Source organism: Lagopus leucura, unplaced genomic scaffold, assembly GCF_019238085.1.
Source record: "Lagopus leucura isolate 7727_CA_CO unplaced genomic scaffold, USGS_WTPT01 Super-Scaffold_100004, whole genome shotgun sequence".
In the NCBI taxonomy this organism is placed as follows: Eukaryota; Metazoa; Chordata; class Aves; order Galliformes; family Phasianidae; genus Lagopus; species Lagopus leucura.
The window spans coordinates 67,957,845-67,974,713 of NW_024962264.1; the positions used below are offsets into that span (position 1 = coordinate 67,957,845).

The following is a 16,869-nucleotide window of genomic DNA, read 5'->3' on the forward strand; positions in this document are numbered from 1 at the left end:
AGGTTTTCAGGTAAATGTTCGCCTGGATTTTGCATCTTCCTGCTGAGGTCAATCTTCAAAGCCATTTCTGGTTTGGTGGTTGGTTGTGTGTGTGTTTTGGTAACTCACAAGTCTGAAAAGCAGTCATAAAAAAAACAAAAAAGCTCCTTCTTCCTAACAAATTATGTCAAACAAGAAAAAAATCAGTTCTGTAGCCATAGAACACCACTCTACGAAGGCTGCTATCGACTCACATTATGCAAGGTTCTCTCCGGAATTAAAATTTTAAGCCACACTGATTAAACAGAGCAGTTCTGCACACAGCTGGATGCCTGCTAGAACATTAAGCTTTTCCTTTGGTTCACAGTTGAGAGATCCCCTGGCAAAGCTCACTATTTTCAGCCGAGGGAGGTTTACCCACCCTGTGGCAAGCAGCCACGTGGAAAGGTTCTGCCAACTTTCTCAGGAGCTGTCCATAGGCCACGATTTTGGACTGCTTAAGGCTTGCTGACAACAAATTGGCAAGAAGGGTCCAGATCTGACTCCTGTGCTTGTGTAAGGAGATCTCCTTTATTACACCGAATGCTTTTTGCTAGCACAGGCACACGGAATCATTAAGGTTGGAAAAGACCTTCCAGATCCTCAAGTCCAGCCCCAACCTGTCCCCACCATGCCCCTCAGTACCACATCTCCATGTTTCTTGACGTGCTACATTCAGGACACCCCACCTTCCCACTGCCTCCAGCATGGATTTGAGAGGAGAAAGACATTATCTATACACACTGCTTGGAGAAGAGCTGTAGAGTAGCGGTACTCAAGGAGATTTTTCTGTGTTTTTGTTTTTGAGAGGACATGATTCTTGATCCTGAGCAAACTGGATAAATGTGAAATTAACTCAGTGCACTACAATAGTAGAGATGCCCCACTAGGGAATACATTCAAAACACCTCAAAGCATGTGAATGAACGCACCAGGTCATCTTTGTCAGCGTGCATATAGCTGTTCAGAAACACTGGATGGTCCATGCTGACTTCTCTAGATCATTTACATGGGATTTAGAGAGTGTCTTCCAACTCCATTCCCTCTACAGGTAGAGATTGAGAGACAGAAGATCTGGGGAAGTGTTGATGATGTTTCTTGGCTCCAGAGCAACTATTAGGATCCCAACAAGAACAGGTCTGTGGTCTTTTGTAGTAATGACCCCATGCTATGTAGATGTCAACCCATCGCTTAAGCTTCCAGCCTGCTTCAAGATGACACATTGAACCAAAATTTCCTCAGGTAAGATTAAAACAAGGTAGTGGCTAGCAGGTGAGTCACTAGACAAAAAAAATCCCACAACCTCCACATAATAAATACTTCCACTACTGGCCAGCCATAATTTCTCACTTCCCCACTTCCAACCTTATTTCAAGCCTGTCTTTTGTCATGAAGAGCCAGATGGAAGTATAAACTTTCCCCTGCCTCCTCAGCAATAATTCATAACAGAACTGAAAGAACAGATCTGCTACAGAAAACACCCAGGCACTTTTGAATTAATTCCAGTATTGTATTTTGCAGCCAGATTTCTAGGAAATGTTGTGAATAATCCAAGTAATTCAGTGGGGCTTTATTTTTTATTTAATTTTTTTTTAAAAAAAAACACAGCAGCACGTGGAATTTCAGTTCTGTATCCGAACCCACAGAAATCAGGAATGTTTGTTTAATTCTATGCCTCCTGATAGACAGTTCTTAAAACAAAACAAACACACACATCTGCAAGAGATCCTCTCAATCTCTCCATCCATAGGTAGCAGTAGCACATCTCCTGCTCTTAAACACAACTTCTCGTCAGGGGAACCCTTTGCAAAAGGATTCGTTTCATGAAGGCATTTAGATTAATCTCTTAGTCTTGCAAACAATTCCAAAACAAAGACAAATCTTAAAAATACACAAATGCACTACACATACTGAACTAACTGCAAGCTGAAAAACAAAAACAAGTAGATAAAATATATCCAAACATCCCAAGCCAGACTGGGGCCCTTCAGCACAACTGCAATTTATTCTGCCAGCAAAACCAATTAATAAGTCAGAGGAGACCAAGCAGTGAGGGATTTGCTCGAGAAGACAAAAATTTATGCTGCAGTGACTGTTGAGCCAGCTTTAAAACAATGCAGCAATTCAGATATCCCCAGCACTACACTGGGACTCCTTCCCTGGGATTTTGCACTAGAAAAAACTTTGGTTTCATATTTTAGAGAACGCCCATGTCAATTAAAAAGCTCATCACACACTGGCAGAACTTAATTGCTTGCAGCTAATACTGATGCCTTCAGAGCTAATCCACTTGTAGTGAACACTGGATGCTCACCCTCCCCATTCCCTCATTATCTGGGCACAGGAGGTCGATGGCCAAGAAACAAGACAGTGCAGGGTTTGACAAGTTATTCTCAAAACTGAAATGCAGCTCAGCATCTCTCATCAAGATTCCAATTATCTTTAAGTTTGGATTTGGTCTACAGTCATCTCATTAGTTACTTCAATTTGCCAAGAAAACTCATTTGAGAAAACAACCTGAAAAGTCAAGTGACTTAAATGCATAACCTGCATCAACACATTACCACAGCGTGCCAGATTTTTTGTTCTTTTTGTGTGAGAAAGGCTCAGTTCAGACAAGAGCATGAGTAGAAAACAGATTTTCAGCAAGACGCTGCTGTCAGAAGACAGCTACTAAATGTGATGAAACATGACTCAAAAGCAGAACATGGCCAACAGTACCACCATACCTGCTGTCACACCGTGCTCTCCATCATCAGAAGCTTCTAACTGGGTAGATATGAAATTATTTCCTCATTTTTCCTCTTAACATTGCCACTGCAGAGCAGCTTTCCATTTGGTTCCTCTAGCAGTAGCTGAAAACTGGAGGACGCCATAAACCTGCAATTTGTCCCCAAACACATGGGCTCCCTTTGATCATCATTCCAGACTATTTTTTTTAAAACAACAAAGAAGTTCATATGCTTAACACATACCAGGAGACCATAAAAACCCCCCTGAGCTTTCAGAATAGCCATGTATCAGCATCCATTCTATGGAAATTCCTTCCTGGGCTTTCCTCAGCTCCTCACTATCTAATGAAGAGAGCTACAAATTACTAAATACCACACTAAGTTCCTATCCAGGGGTGTGTTACAAAACACTGTGTTGGTGCCACAGCAGCCATTACCCTTGCTACAACACCTTAGAAGCTGAAGTTTCAATTTCAGCTTATGCCTCAACATTGCTGCAGTTGTTGTTTAGAAGACGAGTAAGAAACATTCGCTGGAATGATAATCTTTGAATAGTGCCTAAGATTTGCCCTGGAACAAAAACATCCTTATTATAAAATATACAAAAAAACCCCACATATATACACAAGATCTCATGAGGAGATAAAGAGAAATATCAGCGGCACAAAGAGAAAGTATTAAGAGATTTTTTTCAATCATTGAGGGGGAAAAAAGAAGTGCTAAGCAAACCAAAGGAAGAGTTGGTTTTGTTTTTGCTTTTTAGTCGTATGTTTTTTGCGGCTTGGGGTTTTTGGTTTTAAAAGAAAAGAAAAAAAAAGCTTAATTTTTCTGTTCTTTGAAACTTTCAGGGTGGGGCAAAGAGCATATGTTGGTCTGAATGCCAAAAGAGGCTGAGCTAAACAAGAAACAAGTGGTGCCAAGAAGCAGCTTAATGATGACAGTTCCCAAACAAGCTGCTTTGCACCAGGTTCAGGTTGGATATTAGGAAACATTTCCTCTCCAAAAGAGTGGTCACACACTGGCACAGCTGCCCAGGGAGTGGTGGGGTCACCATCCATGGAGGTGTTTCAGAATCATGCAGACGTGGTACTGAGGGATGTGGTTAGGAGCACAGTGGGATGGGTTGGTGTTGGAGATCTTAGAGGTCTCTACCAGCCTTAGTAATTGCATGGACACAGCCACCTTTCTGCAACCTGTGTGTTCTCTGTATATCCTGTGCAGAAACACAAGCCTCCAGTTAAACTAAGGGAGTGGAGGGTGACTGATCACCAAGCACTGAATTCTTTCTGAAGGTCAGGCACTGTTTTCTGCCCTTCTGTTACTTCATCCAGCTAGCAGAAAGGACCTCTTGGTAGAGCCGACAGTACTTGCTCCCAGTTTCATCCTTTTGCTCCTAGACATTGGCTACATATAGCCCTGTCAGAGAAGGTGAGCCCAGAGAAAGCGCTGACAACAGTAATGCTGGATCTACTGCAGCTGCATAGCTGCATCTGGCACTCTGCTTCCCCTTCCCAGATGTTAACCTAAAAATTTGTCCCTGCACCAAGACAGATGAGCCTTCTGACATCTATATGCATCTGCAGGCCTCAGTAACAAGAGTATTTCAGTCCTTTGGCTTTCATCATTTGGAAATCCTGAATGCTTTGAGTACTATTTCTAAGGGCAAGAAATCCCATGCCTTCAGAGAGCACATGCCACTGGGACTGGCCTTGGGTTGGTACCTCAAAGCAATCTCTCCTTAACAGCATTTCCCCAAAACCACAAGTTGGAACTTCACTGCACTTCAACTTCAGCTGTACGCAGTTTCTGCCCTTCATCATTATAATGCCTTTTAGAGCTCAGCCACCTTTGCTAAGGCAAATGATACAAGCTTACAAACGCCTCAACTTAATGCCAGTTCAAAGAAAAATCCTTGAGAGCATTCTACACTGAAACATGCATTTGCTGAGACTCTCATGTTTGATGCTCTTGGTAGAATGTCTCCAAAGGGATCTGACACTTCTGCTGCTTCTCCACTCCAAGAAGATTGAAATAAATACACTCACCAGACTGCAATACAGGAAGCCATCCTAAAAGGACTGGGAAAACAAAGCCACCCTGAATAGTCAGTGCTGACAGCGTGAAGGTGATTATTTACTAATTTGAATATCTAAAACATCTACGGGATATAAAAATGCAGTCTGCTTCCAGTTCTAGATTACACAATCACCATGCAAGCCTGCATTCACATCCTCCTTAAGCTACACATTTCGTATCACCTGTTTCAAGTTCTTTACTCTCCTTTCAATACAGTGATACAGCACATAAGTAAGTCAAATAATACTTGCCACTCTCTTCAAAGAAGTATCCATTCCTTGACATCGCTGCTGGTGGAGATTCTAAAAAGGGGGGGGAAAAAAAAAAGGAAGCACATGAATCATGGTGATGCTGGACGTCTTCACTCCATTGCTACGTTCATTATAAGCCCGAATTACAGCCCCAAAATACCAAGGGCAGAGATTTCCCTCAATGTAGCAACTTTGGCCTTTTGTTTATTGACTTCAGCATTTACCTGAATAACTCATGCAATTGCAATTACTGCATGAAAACAGTTAGGCAGTCTCAGACAACCTGGGCTGGAAGCACAAAATAGCAAGATTGAAGATCAGGACAAGCCTGACTGTATCAGAATGATCTATTGAATCTGAACAAATGCATGCACAAATAGATGCTAATTATCCACAAGGCTCCTTTTTAAAAAACACAAGGCATAATCAAGTCCAGTCCATATCTTACTCATGGATAAAGAGAACCAGTTCAGTGTAGCAAGAAATTCAGATGAGAACATGATTTCCACATCTTATTCCACTGCTCCTAATTATTAGGACATCCCCAGAATAGTCCTTGGTACTCAAGACAGGCACCAGAATTCTGCAACCTTTGCAGCCACCAACACTCGTACTGAAGTGGTCTTACAAGCACATCACGAATGGGAGATGACAGCAGCCAAGAGCAAATCCACACATAGCAGCAAGACAACCAAATCCTGGAAATTCATTTTAGAACACGTTCTGCTTATTAGCAAGTTAGTTATCTGCAATTACTGCTGGTAAATTGGGTGCCTAGCATGCACAGAGAAATTTCAACAGCATGGGAGCACCTGATATCAAGTCTGGTATCTCAACCCTGTCTGGTTGTTAGCAATGTTCAACAATTCAGACTGTCAGCTAGAAATACCAACTTTTCCCTACAGGTGCATGCTGTTTTATAACAAGTTAACAAAGCCCTTTGTTTCAAGCCTTATGAGTCAACTGAGCAGTCCCTTGCTAAGCAACTCCTAGATGCCACCTCATTGTATGTAGCTTCCCAGCCAAAATGCAATCAGAAAGAGGAATAGATCTGCTCTATCTTTCCCCACTTCATCAGGCTAATCAAACATTACCTACGCAAGCCTGAGATGAATTTGGGCCAACAAGGAAAGAGGTTTTGCCTGCTTTATTGTTCTACAGATTAGGTTTCCTGCTTTTCGTTTGAGGTATGAGACTATATTTCCCAGAGACCCTCTTTCTATCCCATAACTTTTGACTTACAGGTTATGTGCATGATTTTTTTTTCCCCTTTCCCTTTATTGTCACATTTTCAAGCAATATAATTCATCCTGGTCCACCAGGAGCCTTTGTGTACCAGAAAGACCCAAGTCACACCACTGACGACAGCATCTTCCAACCCCACTGCTTGCTACAGCTCAGCATGGCTCAGAACAGGCAGCATGAGCTGCACAGTTCCAGGAGAAACACCCTGATGGTCATTTAACATCACATACAAATCCAAGGGCAATTCAAATGCCTGGTTCAAGAGAGAAACATGATGTTCCAAGTTCATCCCAGAACAATGGGCTAGAGGAACAAATGCACCGTGGCCAAGGGGCACCCATTACATGAGTCAATTGTTTCCCTCCACCTGGAAGGGAAGGAGAAGATCCATCCAGGCTGATTAACATGCTAATGATCAAAGGAAAGTTTTTTTTTTTTTTTTTTTTTTTTTAAGAGGCTCTTATTGTGTAATGATTGCATTTACGTATTTCAAAGAAACAAACAAAGTATGCCTAGGCAGATGGATTACCCAAGGAACGGAGGTCAGACTTCCCCCTGGGATAGTATATCAATTTCTCACGTCTATTAGGGCTTCTAAGGGAGCCTGAAGCAATGTGTTCATCCATCACTAGGCAGAATGAAACACTGCTTGCTCTTCCTTTAGCTGAACACACCCATTCCTATGGGTCAGATGACACCCAATGAGCAGGCTTTCAGAGTTGGACACCTTCTTTAGAAATGACTTCAACTGCAGCATTGCCTGGGTTGACACGGCCCCTTTACAGGAGTCTGTGATCAAGTGGCTTCTTGGATTCAGAAGAGTGAAGAGCAAGGTGTGGGATTACCGAGGGCAATGCCATTTCATTAGATGGAACTCATTCCTCCGAGTCACAAATGAGTGATAGTCCTCCAGGCAACGCTCTCAGGCAATTATTTTGAGGTGCTGTTTGTTCAGGTGAGTCATAAAACAGAGGTCTTAACCTTGAAATTAAAGATGCAATGGCACGTTTAGGAAAAAAATTTGGGTGTTCACCCTACAGTGTCCTGCCCCATTAATTTGCCATCTTCCTATGTCACACTGCCCTACAGCACTGATGGTATTTGGTCTTCATAACAGTTGTGCCAGAGCCCTTTTGACAAGTTCCACAGAAGGAAGGGGTTACACATATTGACATCAAGAACAGTGTGGAACATGCCCAGGAGGCAAAAGGTGATAGGGGTGTTTACACAAGTCCAGACACTTGCATGAAGCTATAGGACTAAATTAAAGGTCAACATATTCACAGAAGCAGAGGAATGGTGAAAGTAGGAAGGGTCAATTGAGGACTACATTACCTGCATGTCAGAGCATCTAGAGACAGCGAGATACACTCAACTTTTTAACCACGTGGAATGGAGGAGGCATTTGGGAAGGAGGAATATCTTTACATATACCAAGCTCCACACTTTGACCCTTCAAGCTGTTGGCACAAGCAAAGTAGTATGCCATAAAAAGCTATGCTAAGACCAAGGCCAGCTCAACTGTATTTAAGTAATTGCTCAGTAGCCATCAGAAAGGCAAACTGTATCAGCAAACTCCATATGCCTCTCCTTTCACAAAGCTTACAGGAATTTAATTTCTGAGGTCTCAGCTCCTTAGTCATGTTTTGCTCAAGACTGGAGCAATGGGTTTGAGCTGTCCAGAACTGACAGCAAGGCTGTTATCTTTTCAGTGAGGCACATACCCACATCCTGACACACAGAACTGCATTTCCTCTCCCCATCTCAACTCCACTCCTTGAAATTAAATAAGCTCAACCAAGAGGCCGTTATGAAACACCACTGTAATCAATGTATTTGCTTTGCTGAGGATAGTCTGGCCAGGGACAAGTCTCCAAATACATTAAAGATCAACATCACAGTGCCCCAGGGTTTGCCTGGAGTTGCAGAATTGTTTCCATGCAGTGTAAATCAGAGCCTGCTCCTTTTCAGGCTGGAGGAACAGACCACCTGGGCAGCACTTTGTTATTGCAGGATGGGAGGTCTCTCCCTGCACCACTTCTATCAGATCCAAATCCATATTACTGTACTCCCAAGTTTTCCTTTAGATTTCAACAACTAAAATCCAAGCAAAACCATTTCAGCAAGACATAAGTACAGTCTTCTAAGGACAACGTTGGAATACATTACCCTGAGGGGATAAGGTACTCAATACAGCAAGTTCCCTCTCATCCAATACCTACAAGGACAATCACTCTTGAATTTCTTTTCCTATTCAAAGGTACAAGATGCCACCACCAATTATCTGCCAAAAAACGTGGAACTCTTCTGATAATTTAGCTGTTTTTAAGAGAGTTTACTCCAATAGCAACATTTCTACTGCCAGCCCACCTAATTCCTGCCAAGGATGTCTATTAAATATGACCCAATTGCACAGGCATCAAGACACCACAGTCACTTCTTCAAAGATAAGCTTCTGACTAGTACCTCATCTCTTTAAGAGCACTGAATTCAAAGGCAAAATAATTGAAGTGCTGCAAAGTGGAAAACAAGGCTTATTTCTCTAAACTCAGGGATACAAGCTTGGATTTCAAAAGCAAGCCACTGCCCTTTGACTTGAAACCATTGCAGTGACTCAGAGGCACCGAGGGGGAGATGAAGTTCACAGCACTTCTAACAGGTAGGACATTGAGTTTGATGTAGCATGAGGTGCTTGTTCTTCAGATTAAGATGATCCACAGTGGGAAGCATCGGGCATCCTTCCTGACTTCCTGCATTCTTACCATTTTTACATTTGCATTTAACAACAAATACAGACAAAGCCCTACCGTGCCATCTCCCATTATTAAATTCCTGCAGGAGATGCTTCTCAGATCTCTTAATAACCCATTTTAAGTCTCCTGTTTTAAGGTTAGTAATAAGCTCTCTTAAGCCTTGCAATATTAGTGGATTACAAATAAAAACACATTCTCTGGATACTTTGATAACTCAATTAAAATGTTCTGCTGCTGGCATCTTCCAAGTAAACAGCTCTCTGCAGCTCAAGCCTTGTATTGAAGCAAAAGGCAGCTCTAACAAGTTTATAGCATGGGTATTCCTACAAATGGTACTACAGCCTTCGTGACCTCCTATATCCCACTTCCTACCACTTGCAACTGATCAAAACATCCACCTGTCTTACAAAGAATTAAAGAAATGCAGATCATTTGAACAGACTTGTAACTTCTTGTTCAAGCACTCAGCTTGAAATTCCCAGCTCTCATATTAAACAACACTGAATATACCAGATAGCACTGGTTATCTGGAAACAAGTGTTCTGTCCGTAAGACACACAGCGTTTCAGCTTTGAAGCAAGGTTTTAGGCCACTTCCATTTGAGTTCCATGAACATGTTTGTCAGTGCTAAAAGCATCCATCCCTACCATCATAGAATCATTAAGGTTGGAAAAGACCTCTAAGCTCATCAAGCCTAACCCCAACACACCCCCACTGACCATGTCCCTCAGTGCCATATCTCCACAGTTCTTGAACTCACAGGATGGCCAAGGTTGGAAGGGACCTCAAGGATCATGAAGCTCCAACCCCCTGCCACATGCAGGGCCACCAACCTGCACATTTCATAGCAGCCCAGGCTGCCCAGGGCACCATCCAACCTGGCCTTGAACACCTCCAGGGATGGACGGGGCATCCACAGCCTCTCTAGGCAACTGTTCCAGCACCTTACCAGTCTCATAGAAAAGAACTTCCCCTGACATTCAACCTAAATCTTCCCTCCCTGAATTTCAAACCATTTCCCCTTAGGACGGCGATTGTCCCCATTTCCTCCAGGGACAGCAATGCACCTGACCACTCTGAGAAGAAATGTTTCCCAATACCCAATCTGAATCCCCTCTCCCAACTTCATCATGAGACACATCATTCCTATGCAGTGAGGTAACTTGGAGTTGGTTGCCCTACTTCATGCTGACATCTAGAGCAAGACCTGCTTTAGTCGGGACCATGGTGCCATTCAAAGCTTAAACCAGACAAGAAAAAGATTTCCCTACCCAGGGTTCCACTAAACCACTTATTTTAATATTAACTGCAAGCTCAATCATCATTCTTTGATTCTCTCCACCCCTCCATATACTAAACATCACAGAACAAGGGACTGCAGCTGCACAGGTGAAAAGAGAGCTGCACCATCACCTATGTGATTGGGGAAGAAGATAAATAATTTGTTTCACATGCCCACTAAATCATATTACTTCCCTCCTCCACCTGAAGTCTGTAGAAAAATCAAAGAGAGGTGTAAGAAAAAAAAAAAAAAAAAGAAAAAATCCCAAGAGAAACCTACAGGTTTTTAAAAAAGGATTATTTGGAGCGTTGAGTGAAAGGAGCCTGCAGTTGGAAGTCTGAAAAAATCTCTGTATGCAGCAAGAGCTCAACAGCAGCCAGGGGAAGGAAGCTTCAAACCTCTTTCATAACAACTGCATCACCACAGAGGAATAGAAAACAAGCTCAACAGGCTGCAAGTCTGATCACACCGACCCACTGATCAAGTTCAAAGGGTATCAATATTGCAGGATCTTCCTGCGTAGCATTGCTCATGCCTACAAAATAAGATTCGGTAATTTTCATGGAAGAACCAAGCAGGAAGGTCTCCTGGTGTAAACACCTGCTGCAAGCTATTTAAAGCCATTCAAGTCAGCAAGAATGAATGGACAGCAGCATGTGAGAAGCTGTTTTGCCTCAAGTTACCACTTCTCGTTGCCATCTACGCAATTAAGGAGTTGATCTATTCCCACTTCAACTGGAGAACGCTGGTGGGAACCCATCTCTTACTGGCAGTCGGAGATGAAGTGTGCTCATATGCTGCTGTTCTGGGCAATAATGATCAACACACAGGACAAAAGCTTAAAGATTTTACTCATTTTCTCACCACCTAAGAGGTGTGCCCCCAAAAAGCCAGAAAAACACACAAGAACTGATCACCCTGATTAAGGGAGGGTAATGTAAGCAAAATAACATGTGTTAATACTTGGCCAAGAACATAGCTGGTAAGCACAGCACACGAGCACCACTGCCTGTGGCAATCCCAAACCTAGGTTTCTCCTCCTGAAAGCATTCCTTTGCATTAATAAAGGCAGAGGAAAACATGATAAAGTCATTACCAGTAAATATCAGCAAAATGGCCTTTTGCAATTCATTACATGGGCAGTATGAACACTTACCTCCTCCTAAGGACTTTCTTCCTTAAAGGGATAAAAGTCAAGATCAAATGATGACTTCTTTTTTTTTGACTCTAGTTTTACAGCCTTGCTCCCTGTGCAAGCACCACACAGCACAGAAGCCTATCAGCATCTCTTCCCAAGGGAAACATGAGAGGCATAAATCCTTTCACAATCATAGAATGGTCTGGATTGGAAAGGATCTCAAGGATCATCAAGCTCCAACTCCCACACTGCAGGCAAGGCCACCAACCTCCACATCTAATACTACACCAGGCTGCCCATTCAACCTGGCCTTCAACAGCTCCAAGGTGCATCCACAGCCTGTCTGGGCAGCCTGTTCCAGCACCTACTGCTCTCCTAGTAAAGATCCTTTACGAGACAAGCAAAGAAGCAAAAGGCTCCTGCTTGTCTTCTACTCATCTGAGTGCAACAGCCACTTTGACTAAAAGTCTTCCTAACACTGCTTTCTACAGCACTGTTTGAAGAGAAGCTATCTTCTTTCAAGACCTTAACCAAATAGGTTTAGTTCAACTGTGTGCAAACACCTACACCAAATCAATGTGGGAACTCCTGAAGATAATCCAAAAGGCAGTCATGACCCAAGGAGATTTTCATCTACTCCAACCCCCCTCTACCTTAGTAAGCTTTTAGATAAGTGTCCAGAGCAGGCATGAAGGAAATAGTCCAACCTTATTGCCAATTCCTACTCCAGTTGAGAGACTCAGATCCACTGAGGCATCATCTTTGCTCTCCTTACACGTAGGCATGGCCACCCAACAGCACTCTTAAATATTTATATACATATAAATACTTTAAATACTCCTCTTACAACAAACCTGTGTAGATGCCGCATCCTCTTCCAACTCTTATCTCTAAAAAGAAGCATCCCCAAAGGATTTGCCCTGCTTCTTTGCTTCCCAGATAGGTTACAAAGCCCAATACTATTATTTATTATTTATTTTACACCACGGTCTGGGTTACCTGAACCTAAACTCTAAAACTCCTCGAGAAAGCTCAATTTTGTTGTGTTTTGGAAGACACAGCAACAACAGTCTGACATCTCCTAGGGCAACCCGTGGTGCACTGGAGTCACTTGGGTCCAGCTAAAATATTCACCACAGTATGACCACTCTAGGATGCCAGTACAGCAATTTTATGGCTCCACAGTTCAGGAAGCATTAAAGCATTTAATCTGGGCCCATACATGAGGAGCTGGATATTCTTCTGATGCAGGGAAAGCAGTGCAAAGAGACCTTAAATCATGCGATGGTCACTCCAGCAAACAAAAAAAAACCTAGGACTCATTTTCACAGTCGCTAGCTGTAAAAATAGAGAAACATCACACTGAAAGAATAGAGCAGGAAGCATCCTCCTGCCTGCTCATCACTCCCAGGCAAACACCCACCCACACACAGGCTCAGGGATCAGACGAGCCTGCTTTCAAAGCATTTTCCTTACTGCATTGAGTAATTCCCCCTCCCCTTCATCGCTTTCCCCAGCTTCCTCCAGAACACCCATTGCAATAAAACTACCTAATGAAAAATAGTAGTTGTCACTGTCGCAGCTGGCAAAACCTCCTCTCCCCAAAAAAATACGCATGCAGAAAGCTGGCAGCAGGCTGCCCAGGTTGACTCATCACAATTGAGCTCACCCCAAGCAATTAACATCCAAGGGTGCCTCCCAGAGGTGAGGAGGCAAACACTGGGAAATAAGAGCAGTGCAGCTGCTTTGCTCTTCCTCCTTGGACAGGTTTCTTGGCCATCATCTCACAGGTGACCAAAGCAAGCCACGGAGCTGGGGGACAACAGCACTTTGGGATTTGGCTGACAAATGAACAATTTGGGCCATTAGTTTTATTTATTTTAACTCCCAGGTTTTGTTGGGACCTCTAAAAATGTGATTTAAGACTTGTAAGGATTTCTTCCATGAGTGCTACCTGGAGAGGAGTGAAAGCAAATACCTCCAGAGATCCCACAAGCTGGCAAAGACCCAAGGACCAACCAGCAGAAGCTTTCCAGTAGACCTTTCCTGAACACTTAAATAATTTAGAAAGCTTTAACTCTTACTGACAGCTTTTCAGATGGCTCTTTTCACTTGCAAGGCTTTATCAAGAAAATCTCATAGCTCCCATCGAAAGAGATAAGGCTACAGCGCCAAATCTTGGTCAGGACTGGATATGGGTTGAAAAAGGGTGGTTTTAAAAGGTGACTGTTGTGTTTTTGGTTGAAATCCTTCCCCACAATTGAAGGTCCTTCAGAGGCCATCAGTGCTGCTGTGTAAAACATGCCAACATGGTTTAAGTCAGTAGAAATTCCACCTGCTTGGGGCTTAAAGGAGTAGAGCTGCTCCCTGCAATGGTTCAGCTGGATTAAATGCTGTAAAAATTAAGCTGCAAAGTGGAAATAAGGAACTACACACCTCAGGTTTGGGATTCTGGTGGAAGAAGTGCTCCAACAGCAGCAGTATACACTCTACCATTCCCCAGGACACCAGGACCATGTTTGGGAATGTAAAGTACATTACTACAAAGTTTTTATTGCCATTAAGCAGGAAAAGTGTTGTTAAAGAGACAGTTGTGGATGACCAAGCTTACCCTGTATCTCTTCCCAAATCCACTGCCCAAAAAACCATCTGAATGGATCAGAAGACCTGCTCTCATTCACACAAAACCAGAAGATTGAAACCACGATCTATACTGAAAGCAAGAAGGGACGAAAGTAGAGCAGTGGTCAGCCAAATGATCACCAAGCACATCAAATTTTCAGCTGTGGAAAGATACCAGGAAATATTTTCAGTCAGGAAAGATACCTGAAAGGAAAGCACCCCCCAGTATTAAAAACAGCCTAAAGGAAAAAGCAAAGGCAGGCAGCTGATTCCTTCAGCCTCAGCCCTCCCCACAGAAGTGATTTCATATCCCAACAGGCTCGACAGGATGGCACGAGCAACACCATAGCATTTCGATATCCAGGAGCCACTAAACAGCAAACAACAGTGACAAGAACAACAACGTGGGCAAGAGGAGAGCCAGCAGCTCCACATCAATTCTTGCCATCCATCATCAACCCAAAATAAAAACGCTTTGGTCCAGTGATGAAATAATTACCAACTGACAACACATGTCAGAGTGTTTATCAGTAGGACACTGTTTATGGTTCGTCTGCATGGCTTCCATGGCTACAGCATCAGGAACGATGCTTGCTAGCATTTTACATCACACGCATGCATTTTGTTTTCACTCAGCACTGCACTTTCCCCACGTGAAACACATCAGTATGTAAAGCCTTCTCCTGCAATCTGGGAGGATATTTCAGCATTAATTTGAGAGGAAAAAAATAAAAGAACAGGCAAGACATGCATAAGGAGATGAGCACAAGGTAACTTGAAACTAAACCCACCCCCTGAAAGGCAGCACTCTGGCTAAAGTAAACTGAATTCAGGAGGTACACTCCATCCTTAAACACAGCACAGACATCCGGCACAGCAATAGACAGCATCACCGAACAGCAGAGCCCACTGAAAATCCATCAAGCACTGCCTTACTTTAGTGAATTAAATAATTCAAGAGCTGGCAGAGCTGCCTTTCTGGATTTCCTGTTTGAACGCATCACCCGGCATCAGCAGCGTTCCAGTATTGTTGCTTCAGACCACAACTTACCTGCACTACTTCTTCAGTAGAGATGCTGTTCCCATCCAAAGAGCCTCCGCTCCTCTCCTGGCTGCTCTGAGCCAATTCACCCAATCCCCAGTGCCACTTGCTCAGGTGGCCGAGGCAGCAATGGCTTGTGTTTTTTCAGTGCCTCCAATATTAATCCAGCCAGAGCATCTTTCTCTCTCACTTCCAATTGGTGAGCGGCAGATGGGTGGAGTGAGAGCGTGACCCATTAGCTCCCAGCTGGGCACCTCCAGCCCAGCACCCAAACCCAATGCCGGACAAAGGATGCCAGCAAGCTGCTAACTTCACACCAAGATGGGATTCCTGTTTTCTCCTCCAGCCCCCACCCAAGATCCAGAGCTTTTCCCCTCTGGGAGCAAAGCAGAAAAACAGATTAAAGCAACCCTGCACTTGGGAGCCGGAGCTTTTTGCTGGATGCTATGCAGAGAAAGCTCATGTGCCTCCTTAAAGAAAAAGGCTTTGTGGCAGCCAGGCTCAACCAGAAGTGAGATGCTGTACCTTAGGAGAGAAGTGCAGGGAAAACAAGAGGATGCAAAGATGCAAAAGGAAGAGAGGGGAGAAAAGCTGCTGCCGAGAAGTGGATATAGTGAATCTCTTTAAGACATCGCTGCTCTACTCTGACTGCACAGCTGCCTCCAGTGTCTTTTTCCCAGCACAGGCAACAGCAGCACAAGGGTTAACACAGGCATTCAGCAAACCAGGAGCCTTTGTAAGGGAATGGGAAACAGAGCACTAAGTCCGGGCTGTTACAACTAGTTGCAGAAAACAGAGCTGAAGAGAGCTCACCTCATCCAAGGAGGTTTATCACCCAGTCCGATAGCCCAGCACTTTGCTAAGCAGCACCCACAAAGCTTTGGGAGGGGAGGGAGGAGGGTGAAGATGCCACATCCTCTCCCCCACACTCCAGCCCGTTCTATTCCTACCGCTTTACTTCCCTTACAATGCAAGATTCTCATTACAGCAAGGCAAGTCTCCCCCAGCTGGATGCTTACAGCCCAGAGTAGCGACCTATTCCAGCCAAGAAGAACGAGGAAGAATAAATCAGCTCCCCAAAACAGCATCAGGTCAGCCTCCCAAAAGGCAGAAAGCTACGGAAGAAACAAGCAGCAAGTTCTCCAAACACCAGGTACTGCCATCTCCAAGTCTCTTCCATCACAGCAATCCCGAGTTGCTGTAAGTAACAGTCCCTCAGCAGTCATTATTTACCAGGAGGCAGCCAACACTTTCCACGCGCAGGGAGGTGGGGGAAAGGCATTGCTTTTAGCAGAGGGATTTCAGAGCCACACTGCCCATCCTCACTCCTCCTGCTACAGGCTTGCTTCCGCTGCATGAAACCACAGCTCATGTTTTTAAACACCTCCCACGCATTCTCCCTGCTGAGACTGCTCAGCTGCTTTCCTCCATTTCTTTACACGCCACCTGACCAGCTTTGCCAGGTGAGGTGCATGGCTGCTGGCTTGTTATTAAGATGCAAAGCAAATTTGCTTTAAGGGTGGGAGATCTTTGGAGGTCTCCAGCCCAGCAATGCGCTCCAGGCAATGCAGCCTTAGAGCCATATCAAAGCTGCTCAGGACCTCATTTCACCAACTGCAATATCTCTCTTGAAAAAGTTTTTACAAAATACAAACCTTCAGGATGGGCACTTCAAGCAGTCTCAACTCCTACAACAGGATTTACCATTTC

The 16,869-nt window shown here is 43.8% G+C and overlaps 1 protein-coding gene across 5 annotated transcripts in view; it reads right to left on the reverse strand.

Annotated features, from left to right (window-relative positions):
* The window catches only part of SLC4A11 (solute carrier family 4 member 11), a 132,561-nt gene that overhangs the window by 71,171 nt on the left and 44,521 nt on the right, over nucleotides 1–16,869 (reverse strand). For 4 of the 5 annotated variants that reach the window (XM_042870990.1, XM_042870993.1, XM_042870992.1 and 1 more), the window contains exon 2: nucleotides 5,078–5,128. The exons of the other annotated variant lie outside the window; for it this stretch is intronic. In XM_042870990.1, coding sequence (XP_042726924.1) covers nucleotides 5,078–5,128 — 51 coding nt within the window. The remainder of the gene's footprint in view (nucleotides 1–5,077; nucleotides 5,129–16,869) is intronic. 5 annotated transcript variants of the gene reach the window in all.